Here is a 17,710-nt window from a genome sequence, read left to right as displayed (position 1 = left end):
TATGTGACCTCTTTTTTAGGGTTCCGTATAGTCAACTAGGAACCCTTATAGTTTCGCCATGTCTGTCTGTCCGTCCGTCCGTCCGCGGATAATCTCAGTAACCGTTAGCACTAGAAAGCTGAAATTTGGTACCAATATGTATATCAATCACGCCAACAAAGTGCAAAAATAAAAAATGGATAAAAATGTTTTATTAGGGTACCCCCCCCTCCCCCTACATGTAAAGTGGGGGCTGATTTTTTTTTCATTCCAACCCCAACGTGTGATATATTGTTGGATAGGTATTTAAAAATGAATAAGGATTTACTAAGATCGTTTTTTGATAATATTAATATTTTCGGAAATAATCGCTCCTAAAGGAAAAAAAAAGTGCGTCCCCCCCTCTAACTTTTGAACCATATGTTTAAAAAATATGAAAAAAATCAAAAAAGTAGAACTTTATAAAGACTTTCTAGGAAATTGTTTTGAACTTAATAGGTTTAGTAGTTTTTGAGAAAAATACGGAAAACTATGGAACCCTACACTGAGCATGGCCCGACACGCTCTTGGCCGGTTTTTTATAATTATTTTCTTACTTTAGTTTTGATTATACTACGAGCGAAACTTGAGCTCAACATGTTTTTTATTCAAAAACAATGGTTATAATGGAATTCATGATGTTGTGTACATACCAGACAACGAATACAATTGCAACCTAAATACATATCTATTTGCAGCGAAAATTGAGAAAACGTGTTTTTAAAACAAAAGAGTCTTTAAAAGAACGATAATGTCCTTTTCATCTTCAACCGACATTCTGATAAAATGGTACATCAATCATTGAAATATTTAAAAAAGCTACATATAGCCAGATTTTAATAGTTTTATGTACTATAACCGCGTCAGGCATTCGGTTTGTTTACCACAATAATCTGACGCTCGTCAACAGTCAACATTCTCAACAACCCCGTTCGTTGGTGCGTTGCCAGTCGCCACGGTCTTGGCTGGCGGGAGTGTCGTCATTCTAGACATTCGGGCATCACGCCTAGATCACTCTCTAGTCACGTTCAGTCAACGGACACTTTTAACCCCCGACGCATAACCACAAAATTAAAATTTTGAAAAAACCCCCGACTGCAACATAGTAGACCGATTTTCATGAAACATGGCTAAGAACACTCCCGACTAACTCAGCTTTCCGACAAAATAAAACTAAATCTAAATCGGTTCATCCGTTCGGGAGCTACGATGCCACAGACAGACACACACACAGACAGACAGACAGACACGTCAAACTTATAGCACCCCGTCGTTTTTGCGTCGGGGGTTAAAAACGGGGTGTTATAAGTTTGACGTGTCTGTCTGTGTCTGTGGCATCGAAGATTTTGAACGGATGAACCGATTTAGATTTTCTTTTTTGTTTGAAAGCTGAATTAGTCCTGAGTGTTCTTGGTAATGTTTGATGAAAATCGGTCCACTTTTTTTCAACATTAATAATTATCTTCAAAAATTATCACTAACTAATACCACACAAAAAAGTCGAGATATTGGACCCCTCTTCCCCAGTCTCGGTTATTTTACCGCTCTCCGCTATGTCACTCCTTTTTAACCCCCGACGCAAAAACGACGGGGTGTTATAAGTTTGACGCGTCTGTCTGTCTATCTGTATGTCTGTCTGTCTGTGTGCGTGTGTCATGTGTGTCTGTCTGTGGCATCGTAGCTATGGAGTATTCCGGAGTTTTCGAATTTAACGCGATCGAAGTTGCGGGCAAAAGATAGTATACCGTAACATAAAGAGCTCATACATACATAATAGTACATTGTGCAACAAGGGGAGGAAGTTGAATATTACTAACTCGAGTTAGTAATATCCATACTCCCCGAGTTACACACAATGTTTTTCATCACATTCGCAATGTAAAAAATATGTAAATAGATGTAAAAAAGTTAAGTACGGTACAAGAAATTTCATTATTCCCTTGGGAGAACGATTTTTCTATAACTCACGCTCCGCCTGCGTGAAATAGCACATTTAAAGTGCGGGTGTGATGAAAAATATAGATTTTATGGACTTGAGATAATAAAGAAACGTAACCTACATTCATTGGCCTTGTGAGTTGTGAGGTAGGTTCATATTATAACAAAATATAAGCTAAAATATTCCACGGAGCTGACCTCTCAGAGGCCACTACACGGAAAATATTACATTACTATATATGCAAATTATATAAACAAACAACAAGTGTTTGTTAATCAATAAGGAAAATATACCTGAGATATACATATTAAGAGAGGATCTGAGTTTTTGACCAACCAAACGGTTTCTTACTAGTTACTACTTACCAAATAAACTTGCCAAGTGCGAGTCGAATTCGCCCTCCGAGGGTTCCGTTCAAACTTTCAATAGTTGAATCATCAATATAACTCGACAGAATTGACTAGTTCCCTCAAGACATAATTTCCCTCATAACAAGTAATATTTAATGTACAATTTTATTTAGAAAACGCGTCCAAAGAAAATCAAGACAATTCGACTTCAATAGTAGTAGTAGTTTAATAGTTTATTTATTTATGACTCGACCTAAAAACGCGATGTAGGAAATGAGCCTTCATCGTACAGCGACATCTATCGGCAACTTAAATAAACTAATGTGCGCGAGCTTGCAGTATGGTACATGATTTTTATGTGACAAATATTTATTTTGTGAACCGATTTTAACCATTTTTACTTTATTTGAAAGCAGGAGGTCGATTTTTGAGTCTCACTGTCACTAAAATACCGGTTGAAAACGGTGAATTGCCTATTATTTTCAGTGACAATTTTCTGAATTCGAACGCGTGAGACTCGAAAATCGGCCCCCAGGCTTTATTTATTTCATCGTTATTCTGTAGAAATCACAGGTACAATAAGCACCTGCAAATGTGGTTAAATTTAAGAATAAGAATAAGAATAAGAATATAATTTATTTGCTTAAATATGGTACATTAAGTTGGACAAAATATAAATCAGCAGTCGGTATCACATATTCTTATTCTTTTTTTTTTTTTTCTTATTCTTATTCTTATATTCTTAAAATGTAAAGTAATAATGCTGTAGTTATTTTAACATAAATACATACAATACATGTTTACATATAAGTACTTACTTAGTGTTACACGGCAGCAATGTAACTGCTCAACCGGTTTAGACGATTAACTTGTTAATTAATTAATCAATTCCTTTTATAATCGTTGACAGCACCAGTTATAAACAACATAATAATATAACTAAACAGAGATAGGTATAAAGTATATAGGTAGGTACATAATATTATCTTAAAATAAAATTAAACTAAGTAAGTAAATAAATTTGTTTTTTTTATCATGCAGAAAAGTCTGCGAGCGATATTACATGTTTTTAAATTAAAGGAAAAATGGAAAAATTCACACCTATTCCGGTACTATGCCACAGGCGCCGTTTTTAGATTTATTTTAATTTTAATTTTAAATTTATTTACTTACATTTTTTTAAATTAAAGGAAAAATGGAAAAATTCACACCTCCGGCAGGACTCGAACCTGCGACCTTTGGCCTTGCCGGGGCCCCCGCAAGGCCAAAGGTCGCAGGTTCGAGTCCTGCCGGAGGTGTGAATTTTTCCATTTTACCTTTAATTTAAAAAAATGTAAGTAAATAAATTTAAAATTAAAATTAAAATAAATCTAAAAACGGCGCCTGTGGCATAGTACCGGAGACGCTGGCAACATTTCCTCGCTGGATTGTCAAGGTAATACGCTGAGCGAGGAAGCTGCCAGCTCTTCGGTCTGCGCTGGCGTCAGTCAAGGGTTTACTGGTGAAACCTGATAAGTTGAACAAACTGGTTTTTGAATTTCGAACTATGTGTAATTTCCACAATGTTGTTATTTCAAGGACAAATTATCTCGATTTATCGGGTTTCACCACAATAAACCCTGTCTCTTAGTCTCTTCGAGATATATTATGTGAGTCTAAGTAATCAAGTAACTATGAGAAAATAAGTTTTTTAGGGTCACTTGCGCCACCGAATGGAGTGTTGACCCGAGGTCCCACCATTTTACATGGAATAGGCGAGACGACTAAAATAGTATTTTATACAATCGTGATATAATACAAAGCTTTCCAGTCGAGTACCATGTTTAGGCCACGAAGCTTGCTGAGTGGCCTAATAGTACGGTACGAGAGTGAAAAGCTTAATTATATCACTATTGTATACAATACTTTTTCTACGAGTCATCATCTTCATCATCAATGGACGGAAATATCATCATTCATGCAAGTTAAAATTAATGTTAATAGAGTCGTTCACCGTTGTATCAACATCGAATTACCTAGCAACCAATTGTTTGTAATAACCGTCTCTGATTGGCCGATAACGCGACAGATAAAAAAAAATGTGTTTCAGATGCAGGAAAATTTGCCAGGTATCGCAAATTAGTATAGAAATTGTATGAAGTTCTATTTTTGAAATTATTACAGTTAACTAAAGTCAACTATAATGAGCTTATTATAATTGAGTCGGAACTGCCATAGAGTATCCAACACTGAAAAGTTAGCACTTATAATTTAGTCTGTGGTGCCCTAATTGACAGATTACAGTCGACAAGTAGAAAAAAACTAATAAGTCCGTCAGTTAGATTATCAAAGAATTTTAGACACGTATTTTTTCTTTTTTCTCGTAAACGAAAAATGACGACGGTACAGCGCGTTGAAGTTTCGCGTGACGTCACGCCTAGGTACAATTTTTACTTAGAATCATCCCTATTTGACAGTGGACAGCCCACTAACATTGAGTTAAGCGGGTGGTGCAATTGGCCCTAAAGTAATCTAAGTACCACATATGAGAAAATAAGTTGTTTAAATATTTCAATAACCTAACCACAAAATTTAAACTTTGAAAAAAACCCCGACATAGTAGACCGATTTTCGTGAAACATGGCTAAGAACACTCCCGACTAATTCAGCTTTCAAACAAAAAACACTAAATCTAAATCGGTTCATCCGTTCGGGAGCTACGATGCCACAGACAGATACACATACACAGCGCCGGCCCGCGCATTCGATCAGGGTAGAGCGAGATATAGTTTTGGCGCCCCCTTGTTCAACTTTTTTTGGGGGCCAAAATGTCATCCTAATAGATTCGCTGCGTCCATCTGAAACGTCACAACCATTTGACTAGGTAACTAAGATATTTCACATGTGCATTGACTGAATTTGTAAGCGCGAGCGAAGCGAGCGCGAAAATTTTTCCTATTATATTTGGGGGGGGGGGGGGCTTTTATTCTATCTAAATGGCCAACTTGGACAGACATTGAGAAGTCATGAAGTTCGACAAATGTGGTTCATCAAGAGCTAGAAACATCTTTGGCGGCGCCCTAGCAACCGATTTTGGCGCCCCTTACCATTCAGCGCCTAGAGCGGCCGCTCCACTCGCTCTACCCTTAATCCGGCCCTGCACATACAGACACCTCAAACTTATAACACCCCGTCGTTTTTGCGTCGGGGGTTAAAACAAAAAACAAAGTACTTAACCTTAACGCCTGAAAAAAAAAATTGGCAAAAATAAGGTTAAAATAAGGTTAAAATCAATTGTATTACTTAAATCCAACTCTTGACCTAACCCAATTTAATCAGTCTAACTTCAATTAGGTATGTAAGTAGTTCCGGTGATAAAATATGTATATATTACGAAACAAAAATTGACATATTTTATACGTCATGCGATTTGAAGGTTACTAATAGGGTATATTTTTAACCCGCGACGCAAAAACGACGGGGTGTTATAAGTTTGTGTCTGTTTGTCTGTCTGTGGCATCGTAGCTTCCGAACGGATGAACCGATTAATTAGTTTTTTTTTAGTTTGAAAGCAAATTAGTCCAGAGTGTTCTTAGCCATGTTTGATGGAAATCGGTTCACTATGTCGGAAGTCGGAGGTTTTTTCAAAATTTAAATTTTGTAGTTAGGTTATGTTATCCATAATTGAACATTTCTTTTTTTTTGTCACTTTTATGAAGTGTGATATTTTTGAAAAAAAAATGCTATTTCTACTCAGAATTACTAGCCTTTTCAATCCTAGTAGTTAAAAAAATTGTCCCATACGTTTTTTTTTATTTTGTTACCATTTTCCGTACATGTTGTATGGGGTAACAAAAGAGGAAAATAACAAAAATGTATGGAAATTCTGGGACACTTTTTGTCTCCCAGTGAGATTGAAAGTACTCGTGATTCTGAGTACAATTGACCTTAAATTCCCTAAAACAATAAAAAAAAAATTATTGGCAAAAAAAAAAGAAATGCTCAATTACAGAATTCAGTTATGTTTCTCTTGTGATATATATATTTTTTTCACGGGACCCAAAATTCACCGAAAGGTACATTTTTTCTGCAATTGGCCCTAAATGACAAACGTTCGTGACCTCGCTAAACACATTAACCCTGATTGGCGGTTTTGGCAATGCCCCCGAATTTTAGAAAACTATTGTACTGAGTTGACTAAGATTTGACTACACACAATTATCACGTAAAATGTAAATACCCTTTTCCCCTCACCAGCTCGGAAACACGTGTTTTGTGCTTTAATACCAGCGGGTAAAAACGCATTTTATCCACTAGTGGGTAAAGTAATTTGACCTTGAATAAAGTCAAAATAACTGCTTTAAAATTGATAAAAGTAGGCGAATCTAGTGATAAAGATGATTTACCACCTGTGGAACTACTGGAAGCAGTGATAAACGCATTTTTTGCGTTGTAGTTTCCTCGCTATAGTGAGGGGAAAGTATTGTGTTACACTCGGGTGCAAATGTATTTTACTTCTCGTGTGTTAAAATTCCGCACTCGGCGTTAAAATACAACTTTGCCCCCTTGTATAACAAATAACTATTTTAATACAGTTGCTCAAAAAGTGCCCGTGTTTTGGCACTATTTTACGCACTAGTGCGTAAAAAGTATGCGTTCCATTTTACTACTTACCGAGCTGTTTTAATATTAGTACATTTTACTAAGGCGGAATAAAACTATAAACACACTATTAAGTAATTAATGTTTAAAACATTGATATTTCATATGTAATTGTTTATTTTTAGTCATACTAAACATAATTTATAAAATTGTTTATACTTTGAAAAAGTGCCGCCTTACAGAAGACCGCAGCCAAATAGCACTAGACCCTACTCATAGTGTTGTGTTCCTGCCGGTGAGTAAGGCTGCCAGAGCTCAACGAGGGTGCGGTGTGCTGATGACGGGCGGACTTACGGAACTAACTTGTTCCGTCTATTGTCCTTTGAGTCGTCGGCAACCCGAACCCTCCTTGGAACTGGTACACTCCTTTTTGCTGTGTACTTAACACAGCAAAAGGGAGTGTACAAGTTTCTAATGGGGTGGCAACGCGCATGTGACACTGTTTGAGTTGCAGGCGTCCATAGGTTACGGTGACCGCTTTACATCAGGCGGACCGTATACTTGTTTGCCACCGACGTAGTATAAAAAGTGGCTCATAATGAGTCGTGTAAACAGTATTAAAAAACGTCGTTCGTCACTCGTGCGAGAATGTCATTCTTCACTCACTTATAACGAAATGTACTATTTTAGTACAGATGGTGTTTTATTACGCACTAGTGCGAGAAGTGTTTCATTATACATATGTCAAGATTGTCAAGTCAACTTCAGAGGGCCATATGTACTGAAAAACTTCGTACGATACACGTGCGGAAAGGGGATTATTCACTCGTGTCCATTTAAACCAGTCGTTTCGAACTTTTTTTTCGCACTTGTATCGAAATGTACAGTCAGCTGCAGAGAAAAATAGACCCCCTTGGATACAAATTTGTATGGCAGGGGGTCTCCTTTTCTCTGCAGCTGACTGTTCTATTTCGAATGATTGTAGCTTTCCATTAGATAGTAATTAGGATCTTTATATCAGAAATTCGGAAAAAAGGTCCTTAATAGACAATATAGCGGGCCGCCCCGGCTACGCACGGGGTTATCATAAAAATGGCTATAGTAAATTATCCGTAAAAGATAGACATATGCCATCGCCAAATTTTTTGTAGGTCTATTAGAGAGACACAATTTCGCCATACCTTGTTTTGATATAGATCAAACGGTTTGGGCAGCATTTTCGCGGGATTTTGTCCGACTCGATTAGCAAATGTTGTCATATTTCAAACAATTCAAACAAGATCTCGACAAATTATATACCTAAATGTTCCTCAAGAATCACTCTATTCTTTGGTAAAAATCGCATGAAAATCCGTTCAGTAGTTTTAGAGTTTATTGCGAACACACACACGCGTTAAATTCGAAAATTCCGGAATGCTCCATACAAACTTCCCCTCCCCATTTTAGGGAAGTGGGGAGGGGGGGGGGGGGTTATAAAGAGACCAGAAGTAATAATATTTACCCATTTAAAATTTTACATACTTTCCATCAGTCTTCAAGTGCCCTTTGTAATGTAAAATGTAACCAATAACCATTGTCCGATTTTGATCTGTTGCCAAAATGATTCTGAGTTACCGAAAATAATGTTTGGCGTGAAATTTCTTCCTTGTTCTTAAAACTCAAACCTTGAGACAGGACATACTCTCTTATATTTTTTGTAACATAAATAAAATAAATTATTCGTTAAAAACTGTTGCCTACGCCTGTCAACTGTAGGTATATAGACGATAGATGGGCCATTTTTTTTAAAGTTGTCCACCCCACTTTTTTCTAACATGGGTATTTTTTACGCGATTCATACTCAGAATCGCGAGGTCTTTCGATCCTGATAGGAGAAAAAAAAATGTCCCAAGATTTCCATACATTTTTCATACCTTCAATTCCGTTACCACCGCCGTACAAGGTGTATGAAAAATTGGTAACGGAATGGGAAAAAACCTTGGGACACTTTTTTTCTCCTATTAGGATTGAAAGAGCTCGCGATTCTGAGAGGAAACCACATAAAAATTTGCAAATCCAAAAAAATCTTTGAAAAAAAATGGCCCAGATATATAGATAAGATTAAATAAAATAAAACTCTTGAGAAACATTTGAAAAAAAAAACATGGTAAGAAAATTTTGAAGGTTCAAAAAATCAATTGACCATTTTAATTAAATTATTATATTATAGTCACACAACACGAGCCTTCTTGAGCTTACCGTGGGTCTCAGTCAATCTGTGTAAGAATGTTCTATAATATTTATTTTATTTATAAGTACTCAGGGTAATCTAAATCTGCATTGTTTTGCTAATAATAAAAGAGTCTCTATTATTATCTATCTATCTATCTATAGCAGCTTCTAAAGCGCCCATCTTCGGACATAGGCCTCCTCTCCATTCCTCCACGCTTGTCGGTCCATTGCCATCCGAATTGAATAAAAGAGTATGATGGTTTTTTTGACATGAAGAAAAGGGTAGGTACTCAAGCACCTAGGTAGGTGTGTTTTGCACAAATTGTTAAAAATTCTATACCAACAGGTAGCAAGCACCCATCAACACATGATTTTAGCGAAAACATGTCAAAACAATTACGTATTTACCTATCCATCGAACAGATTATGCAAAACGTTTGTTAAAATGTTGACGGGATGTTATTGTACAAATTATTTAAATACACTCGCTCAGGCGTAGATAGGTACCTACGTGGCATGTCAACATGATAAAAAGTACACTCCCGACTAACTCAGCTTTCAGACAAAAAAAACTAAATCTAAATCGGTTCATCCGTTCGGGAGCTACGATGCCACAGACAGACACGCACACAGATAGACAGACAAACAGACAGACAGACACGTCAAACTTATAACACCCCGTCGTTTTTGCGTCGGGGGTCAAAAAGGGGTTCCCTCTATTTGGTATACCTTTAATTGTTCTAAACAATTTTCGCATAACAGACTTCGATCGGTTTTCGACAAATGTTAATTTGGCAGAAAACTTATTGGTCATAATCTAAAATAATACGAATATTACTTTGTCCGAAAATAAGTTCGCATAATTCTGTTTACGCCGATTGTGTTTATGAATAAAATTGATTCGCATAATTGAATTTGGCATATTTCTTAACATCAGAATAACCACCCATACTAAATGCTGTCAAGAGAGTCGGTTAGGTTAGGTTAGAATTGCGACCTTCAACAAATACAAAAATTTTGTCAAGAATGTCGGTTAGGTTAGAACTGCAACATAAATATAGTAGTATTACCTGTATTATTGTGCTTATGATAAAAATTCTGCGTGGTAAATTTAGACTAAACAATGTTATGCACAAATAATTTATGCATAAAAACCATTCGGCGAATAACCTTTATACACGAAATATATTCGGACAAACAAAAATATCCCTAGACAAAATATGCGTAACTATACTATGCCATAACAGATTATGCGAAAGGTGAATTATGCCAATATAGATTATGCCAAAAAAATATTTGATTGTAAAATTATGCCAAAACAAGGGGAACCCATAAAAAGTACCTACCTCATTTATACAGGGTGATTCAGAAGACGTGATCAAACTTGAGCATTCACCAAGGTACTGAATGAATTAAATTTGATTTTCACCACACCAACTGGTAAAGGCTCTCTTGCTGCTAAAAAAAATTAAAATTTTGAAAAACCCTCGACATGGTGGACCGCTTTTCATGAAACATAGCCAAGAACACTCCCAAATAAATTAGCATTCAAACAAAATAAAATTAAATCTAAATCGGTTCATCCGTTTGGGAGCTACAATGCCATAGACAGACACACACAGAAACAGACAGACACGTCAAACTTATAACAGCCCGCCGTTTTTGCGTCGGGGGTTAAAAACTGCACGGGTAGCATGGTCGCGCGATAGACGATAAAACATCAGGCCGTCCCTATCGCACTATTAGTAAGTGCGATAGGGACGGCCTGATGTTTTATCATTTATCGCGCGACCATAATTGCCTGCCTGATGAGAATTTTCATTTTATCCACAGGAGTGGAAAGTAATTTCATACTTTTAGCTAAAATACTGACTATGAAACATCAAACTAAATCAAATCCATCAATTTATTCAATATTTATGATTCAAATTCATAATTTATAGGTAAAATCTACCAGCCAGCTTAAGACATCAAGTTAAAATTTGTTTGAAATTACTTTGCACTCTTGTGGATAAAATGCAATTTTGCTATCCGTTTTCGAATAGCAAAGAGAGCCACTCGGTACACGTGCCTTGAAACCCTCGCAACGCTCAAGATTGTGTAGCTTTGCGTGCCTTACTTCTATTATTTATTTTTAATTACAAAACATAATATATTTTGCTTCACAGATAAACCATGAATCCGAAAGAGAAGCCACTATTCGCCTCTCACTCTGACACGTCGGCTATCAACATAAAGCACATGGTATTTGCTTTGTGCGTGTTTTTGAAATTTTCTTAATCTTATTAACATTAATAACGGTTTTTTTGTTTTTTCTTTAACCCCTTTTTAACAAAAAGGTTTTTAAATAAAAAAAAAAATAAAAAAATTCACACTACTCTGGACTCTAGGCTCTAGCCTACGGCTTAGTCCGTTTTGACATTATCCGATCCGATATCGGATGTCGGAAGGAGTTCAAAGGAAAAATCCAATATGGCGCCTATAATGTACATATGAGATATCGTTGCTAAGTTGGTCATAGCGATGGTTCCGGCAAAGTCGCAGGTTCGAGTTCTGCCGGGGAATTTTGCTATTTTTCCTTGATTTAAAAATATGTACCTATCGCTCGCAGACGTTTACTGCATGATAAAAAACTAAAAAAGTTTTTATTTTATTTATACCTGCTATTTTAAATTTAATACAATCTATATTTATTCATTAACATAACAACTAAAAAACATTGTTCACGGATCATTTAATTCAAGCAAATACATACATTAAGCAGCAGGTATAAGGCTATTTGGTTTTACCCCAATGTACCTTTTTCGCTTTTTTGGTGTTCAATTAACACGAGTCTGGTGTGAACTTTGTAAAAAAAACTTGTTTTGATTTAGGTACTCGTTAAATACTCAATCAATTTATATTATGACCATGTTATTATATTTTATAACTATAAAACGTCGTAGAAGGCGACTATGGGATATGGGTTAAATTGTGGCGTAGGCGAGAGGCTGGCAACCTGTCACTGCAATGTCACAGTTTCGTTTTCTTTCAACCCCTTATTTGCCGAGAGTGGCACTGAAGCTTTAGTAGTTTCATGTGCTCTGCCTACCCCTTTACGGGATACAGGCGTAATTGTATGTATGTATAAAACGGTATTGTTATGTACTTAATAAGAATATTATATTTATTTATGTTTTATAAAATGAATGAAAGGTAAGCTTAATAGACTTTGAATAATAGTTTTTTTGTAAATATTAGAATACTAGCTTTTACCCGCGGCTTCGCTCGCATTAAATTCGAAAATCTCTCCACAAACTTCCATCCTCCATTCTAAGGAAGTGGGGGGATATAAAAAGAGACAAAAAGTAGCCTATGTCACTTTCCATCCCTTCAACTATCTCCACTTAAAAAATTACATCAATCCGTCGTTCCGTTTTGCCGTGAAAGACGGACAAACAAACAGACACACACTGCTGCGGGGTAATTGGGCGGGCCCAAATTCTGAAAATGCCCTATCTATTTAGGGATAGTCCTAAATCGAAATCTATTGTGATATTTCTGATAACCAGTAATTCAACACCGCAGATACCGCACTAATGGGTTACCAAATTGAGGTGTAATGTGTTTTTATCAATCATAAATGACGTCAAACACAGACAGGATATTTACAATAAATTATTATCATCAATTTACCAGTTTAGGCTGTTGCTGTGTTTTGTTTTGCAACGAACTAATTAACACTTTTAGAATGAGATAATCTAACCACAAAATTAAAATTTTGAAAAAAAAAACCCCGTCATAGTAGACCGATTTTCATGAAACATGGCTAAAGACAAAAAAAAACTAAATCTAAATCGGTTCATTCGCTCGGGAGCTACGATGCGACAGACAGACACACACACAGACAGACAGAGAAACAGACAGACAGACAAACGGACAGACAGACAGACAGGCAGACAGACAGACACGTCAAACTTAGAACACTCCTTTTTTTGTATTTTGTACATAGGTTCCTAAGTTCCGAAAAACTCATTGGTATGAGCCGGGGTTAAATAAATAAAATAAATAAATAAATATTATAGGACATTCTTACACAGATTGACTGAGGCCCACGGTAAGCTCAAGAAGGCTTGTGTTGTGGGTACTCAGACAACGATATATATAATACATAAATACATATATACATAGAAAACATCCATGACTCGGGAACAAATATCTGTGATCATCACACAAATAAATGCCCTTACCGGGATTCGAACCCGGGACCCGCGATCTCCGGATTTTAAGTCGCATGCTCTTACCGTTCTGCCATATGTATGTATGTATGTGTCTATGATTTGTCTTTGAAACTATAAACAGACCTTGGATAAAACAATGATGAATACAAACTGCAAATAATAGACTAGAGCTAACACTGGCCACACGAGTTTCCTAGGGCTGCTATCTAATAAATAACATAGAATTAAAAAGGCAAAATGTGCGTGCGTCTGCAACGATTTGTTCGTGATTTTTTTTATTTACAGTGAAATTCCCTTTTAAATCGATCCCGTAATAGTACATTACTACAGAGGCCGGGACAAAGGGGGTTGCCGGCCGAAGACATATAGACGGCGAAGACGAGCGAAGCGAGGCCGGATAGGTCTGAGGCGGGCAACCCCATTTCCCGTCGAGGTATGTATAGTGCTTTTCTCAAACATGGTATGAAATAAAAAAGTCTTCTGAAAATAGTAACTTTGGATGGCTGTATCTCCTAAACGGTGCGTCGTAGCGCAAAAATAATCGAATTTTCGTTCCCCTTTGAAGCCCCGTATACGCTTATAAAAAAACAAAAAGTTAAAAAAAATTCAAAAAGAAACGAAAAAAAATTTTTTTGTATGAAAACGCACCCAAAATCAAATATTGTCTAGGGCCCGTACCAGTTGCAGTCGGCACGTCTATAAAGCCCCTTATAGTTATTTTTTAATTGGCTAAATACCTGGATGTTATGTCACAATTATCTGTGTTTGGAAATTAAAAAAATAAGCGCGTTACAAAACACGGAGAAACTAAAAAGCCAAAAATAATAAACCTTTCAATTCAGATTTCTTATCGTATTGCAATAAGCTAAACATCCAAATTATAAACAAATCAATTATTTTTGTAGTCGGTACCAGACCTGTTCGTCACCTTGCTATTGCCTGTTTGCCCCACCCAACCATACATAGGCTGGTACCGACTCCAAAAATAATTGATTTGTTTATAATTTGGATGTTTAGCTTATTGCAATACGATAAGAAATCTGAATTGAAAGGTTTATTATTTTTGGCTTTTTAGTTTCTCCGTGTTTTGTAACGCGCTTATTTTTGAAGGCGGTTTTATTTTTTGTTAAAAAGTTTATTTATTTGTTGATTTTTAGTGGTTCCTAGTGATATTATATGTATCAGTCCGAATACATGTACAGTAGTGAAAGAATTATCCTTTAACTCCTAACCATTGAGGAGTTGACCTTCCATCATCAGCTCAGCCACATAAAATTATTACCATCAGACGTAAATACTGGTGTACCTTTGAAAAATAGACTAAAAACATTACATGTGCCTATAACATTTGAAGAGTTCCCTCGATTTCTCCAGGATCCCATCATCAGACCCTGACTTGGTGCCAATGGGACCATCTCGGGGTTATACCGGTTCGATCAAAACAAAAATTTTGAAAATCGGTCCACGATTCTCGGAGATATCGAGTAACATACATACAAAAAAAAAAAAAAAACATTCAGTCGAATTGAGAACCTCCTCCTTTTTTGAAGTCGGTTAAAAAGAGGACTTTGCCGGCCTTGGCCTGCAAGGTTTGTATGAAATTCCATGATCTATCAATCGTCCTAGCCGCACCTGCAACGTCATACTTCGCTGCCAATTATAAGGCACATAACATCAATATTTCATACGATGTTTGAGAAAATAATTTTTACCTTTACTGTTTTTTCTGTTTTTCTTTTATATGTAAGAAGTTATGCTATTATGTTAATTGATACCTAAGACTGAACCATCTCCTCCACGGGACAGGCATCTGCCTAGTGTGGAGGACAGTTTAATTGTATGTATACATGACTGTATTTTCTTGGAAATAAACAATGTTTTTTTTTTTACTCTGTATTTGAATATCGGGTTTAAGAAGTTTTCAGTACCTACAGATGTTGTTTTTTATGACACTACTGCGAGAAGTGGGTTATGTCAGGTCGAAACTTCGGAGGGCCATCTTGTACTGCAATACGTCATACGATACACGTGCGAAAAGGAAATTCATAACTGGTGTCGATTTAAAACACTTCGGTCGTGTTTTAATTTATCGCCACTCGTTTCGATGTTCCTTTTTTCGCACTTGTATCGTAATGTAATAGTTTCTAAAAACACACACGTGAAATTTAATATTCTAAGAACGCACACGTGAATTATTAATTCCAGTAATTAAAAACAAATCAGGCTAATTGACATAGACATAGCAATTAATATGACGCCACGATATTAGCACTATTACTAATTATCATTTCTGATAATGATCAAATTATTTTTCCCCTCACTAGCTCGTAAACACGTGTTTTGTTCTTTAATACCAGCGGGTAAAAACGCATTTTATCCACTAGTGGGTAAAGTAATATGACTTTGAATCAAGTCAAATTGGCTGCTTTAAAATTGATAATAGTAGGTGAATCTAGTAATAAAGATGATTTACCACCTGTAGAACTACTGGAAGCAGTGATAAGTAAACGCATTTTTTGCGTTGTAGTTTCCTCGCTATAGTGGGGGGAAAAGTTTTGTGTTGTATTCGCTTCTGTCGTGGTTCAACTATAGAATCCTTTCACTTGCTCGTTTTTCAATTCCACACTCGGCGTTAAAATACAACTTTGCCCCCTTGTATAACAAATAACTATTATTTTAAGTAACTAGCCTATTAGTGTAGTGTATCTAGGGAAAATAATTATACATCTAAATTTCTTTGTTTTTGACCCCCGACGCAAAAACGACGGGGTGTTATAAGTTTGACGTGTCTGTCTGTCTGTATGTCTGTATGTGTGTCTGTCTGTGGCATCGTAACTTTCGAATGAACCCTTTTAGATTTGGTTTATACGTTTGAAAGCAGAGTTAGTCCACTCAGACCAGTTGGTCCACTATGTCATAAGTTTTTTTTAGATTTTAATTTTGTGGTTAGGTTAATAACTATCAAATCCATGATTACATAATTATTTTTAAATCGGGACTTAATCGCGTATAACTACATATTAAACTGACCTCCAACGTTTCAAGGACGGCGTTGTCCCCGTGGTCTCGGAGAAGACTGGCTTGAAATGACATCAACACCTTCTGACAGCCGCGCGAGTTTTTCGAACTACCCGCACTTAGTTTTGATTATCAACTTGAACTGTTTGCGCACTAGGGATGTTACTCTGTCGACATACAACACTGACGATATTCGATTTAACGACTGTCGATATTATTTTCGGCTTACACTTATTAATGACAGGATTCCATGTGGATGAGATCCTAAAACCTTCGTCCCGATTGAAATTGCGATGTTTTTTGATTTCAATGGCTTCGCGCACTTTTCTACTGTAGAAATTATGTAGTTATACGCGATTAAGTCCCGATTTAAAAATAATTATGTGTAATAATCGTGAAAGTTTAAATCAGTGAAATCCATGATTTATGCTAACCGTAGACCCTGGCTGAATGATGCTCACCGTAATGACAGTGTACTAATAAATGACAGGTTATGTGCGCAGTGACACAGCGTCTATGATTATTTGATGGCCATAAGCTAATAATGCAGCGCATAATAAACACAATTTTTTAGAAAATATTATTCTTCTCATGATACAACAGGTTTTTAATCCCCGACGCAAAAACGACGTTCTTCAAAAAGGAGTGTACAAGTTTCTAATGGGTCGGCAACGCGCATGTGACACCCCTTGAGTTGCAGGCGTCCATAGGTTACGGTGACCGCTTTCCATCAGACGGGCCGTATACCTGTTTGCCACCGACGTGGTATATAAAAAAAATCGAATACTTAGTCGCCGTGTGAACGTAGAGAGTATCCTATGCCTATCCTAACCCTAAATCATAATATTTTGTGATACTTTGATCAATGAAGCTCAATCGCTCGCACACGTAACTAACTAAACGCATGTCAACAGACAATTGGCTTGATTGGTCACCTTGACACTCACCCGACAGGGGGCGCTGACGCACAATCAATGCGCAAATCTATCTTCCTGAACGTTTGCTTCTTTTAAACCTTAATCTAACCATGGGAAATATTTTACATACATACATACAATCACGCCTGTATCCCATAAAAGGGTAGGCAGAGCAGATGAAACTACTAAAGTCTCAGTGCCACTCTTGACAATTAAGGGGTTAAAAGAAAACGAAAATTGTGACATTGCAGTGACAGGTTGCCAGCCTCTCGCCTACGCCACAATTTAACCCAAATCCCACAGTCAACTTCTACGACACCCACGGGAAGACAGGGGGTGAAATTCTTAACCCGTCACCACACGTATTTTTTTTTAATAATAAATGGGCTTGCTCTTGGTCACAGACTAGCCAAAGGCAAAGACGTGGCCTACGATGGAGTGAGCTCGCCCAGAAGA

The 17,710-nt window shown here is 36.7% G+C and overlaps 1 protein-coding gene across 3 annotated transcripts in view; it reads left to right on the top strand.

Annotated features, from left to right (window-relative positions):
* Positions 1-17,710, top strand: part of LOC125240250 (TBC1 domain family member 4) — a 69,168-nt gene that overhangs the window by 11,449 nt on the left and 40,009 nt on the right. Inside the window, exon 2 of one of the 3 annotated variants that reach the window (XM_048148084.1) lies at positions 11,268-11,343. The exons of the other annotated variants lie outside the window; for them this stretch is intronic. Coding sequence (XP_048004041.1) covers positions 11,275-11,343 — 69 coding nt within the window. The 5' untranslated portion in view covers positions 11,268-11,274. The remainder of the gene's footprint in view (positions 1-11,267; positions 11,344-17,710) is intronic. 3 annotated transcript variants of the gene reach the window in all.

This window comes from Leguminivora glycinivorella, chromosome 27 (genome assembly GCF_023078275.1).
Source record: "Leguminivora glycinivorella isolate SPB_JAAS2020 chromosome 27, LegGlyc_1.1, whole genome shotgun sequence".
Taxonomy (NCBI): Eukaryota; Metazoa; Arthropoda; class Insecta; order Lepidoptera; family Tortricidae; genus Leguminivora; species Leguminivora glycinivorella.
The sequence above is the reverse complement of the archived record's forward strand: the minus strand, read 5'-3'. Positions and strand labels throughout refer to the sequence as shown.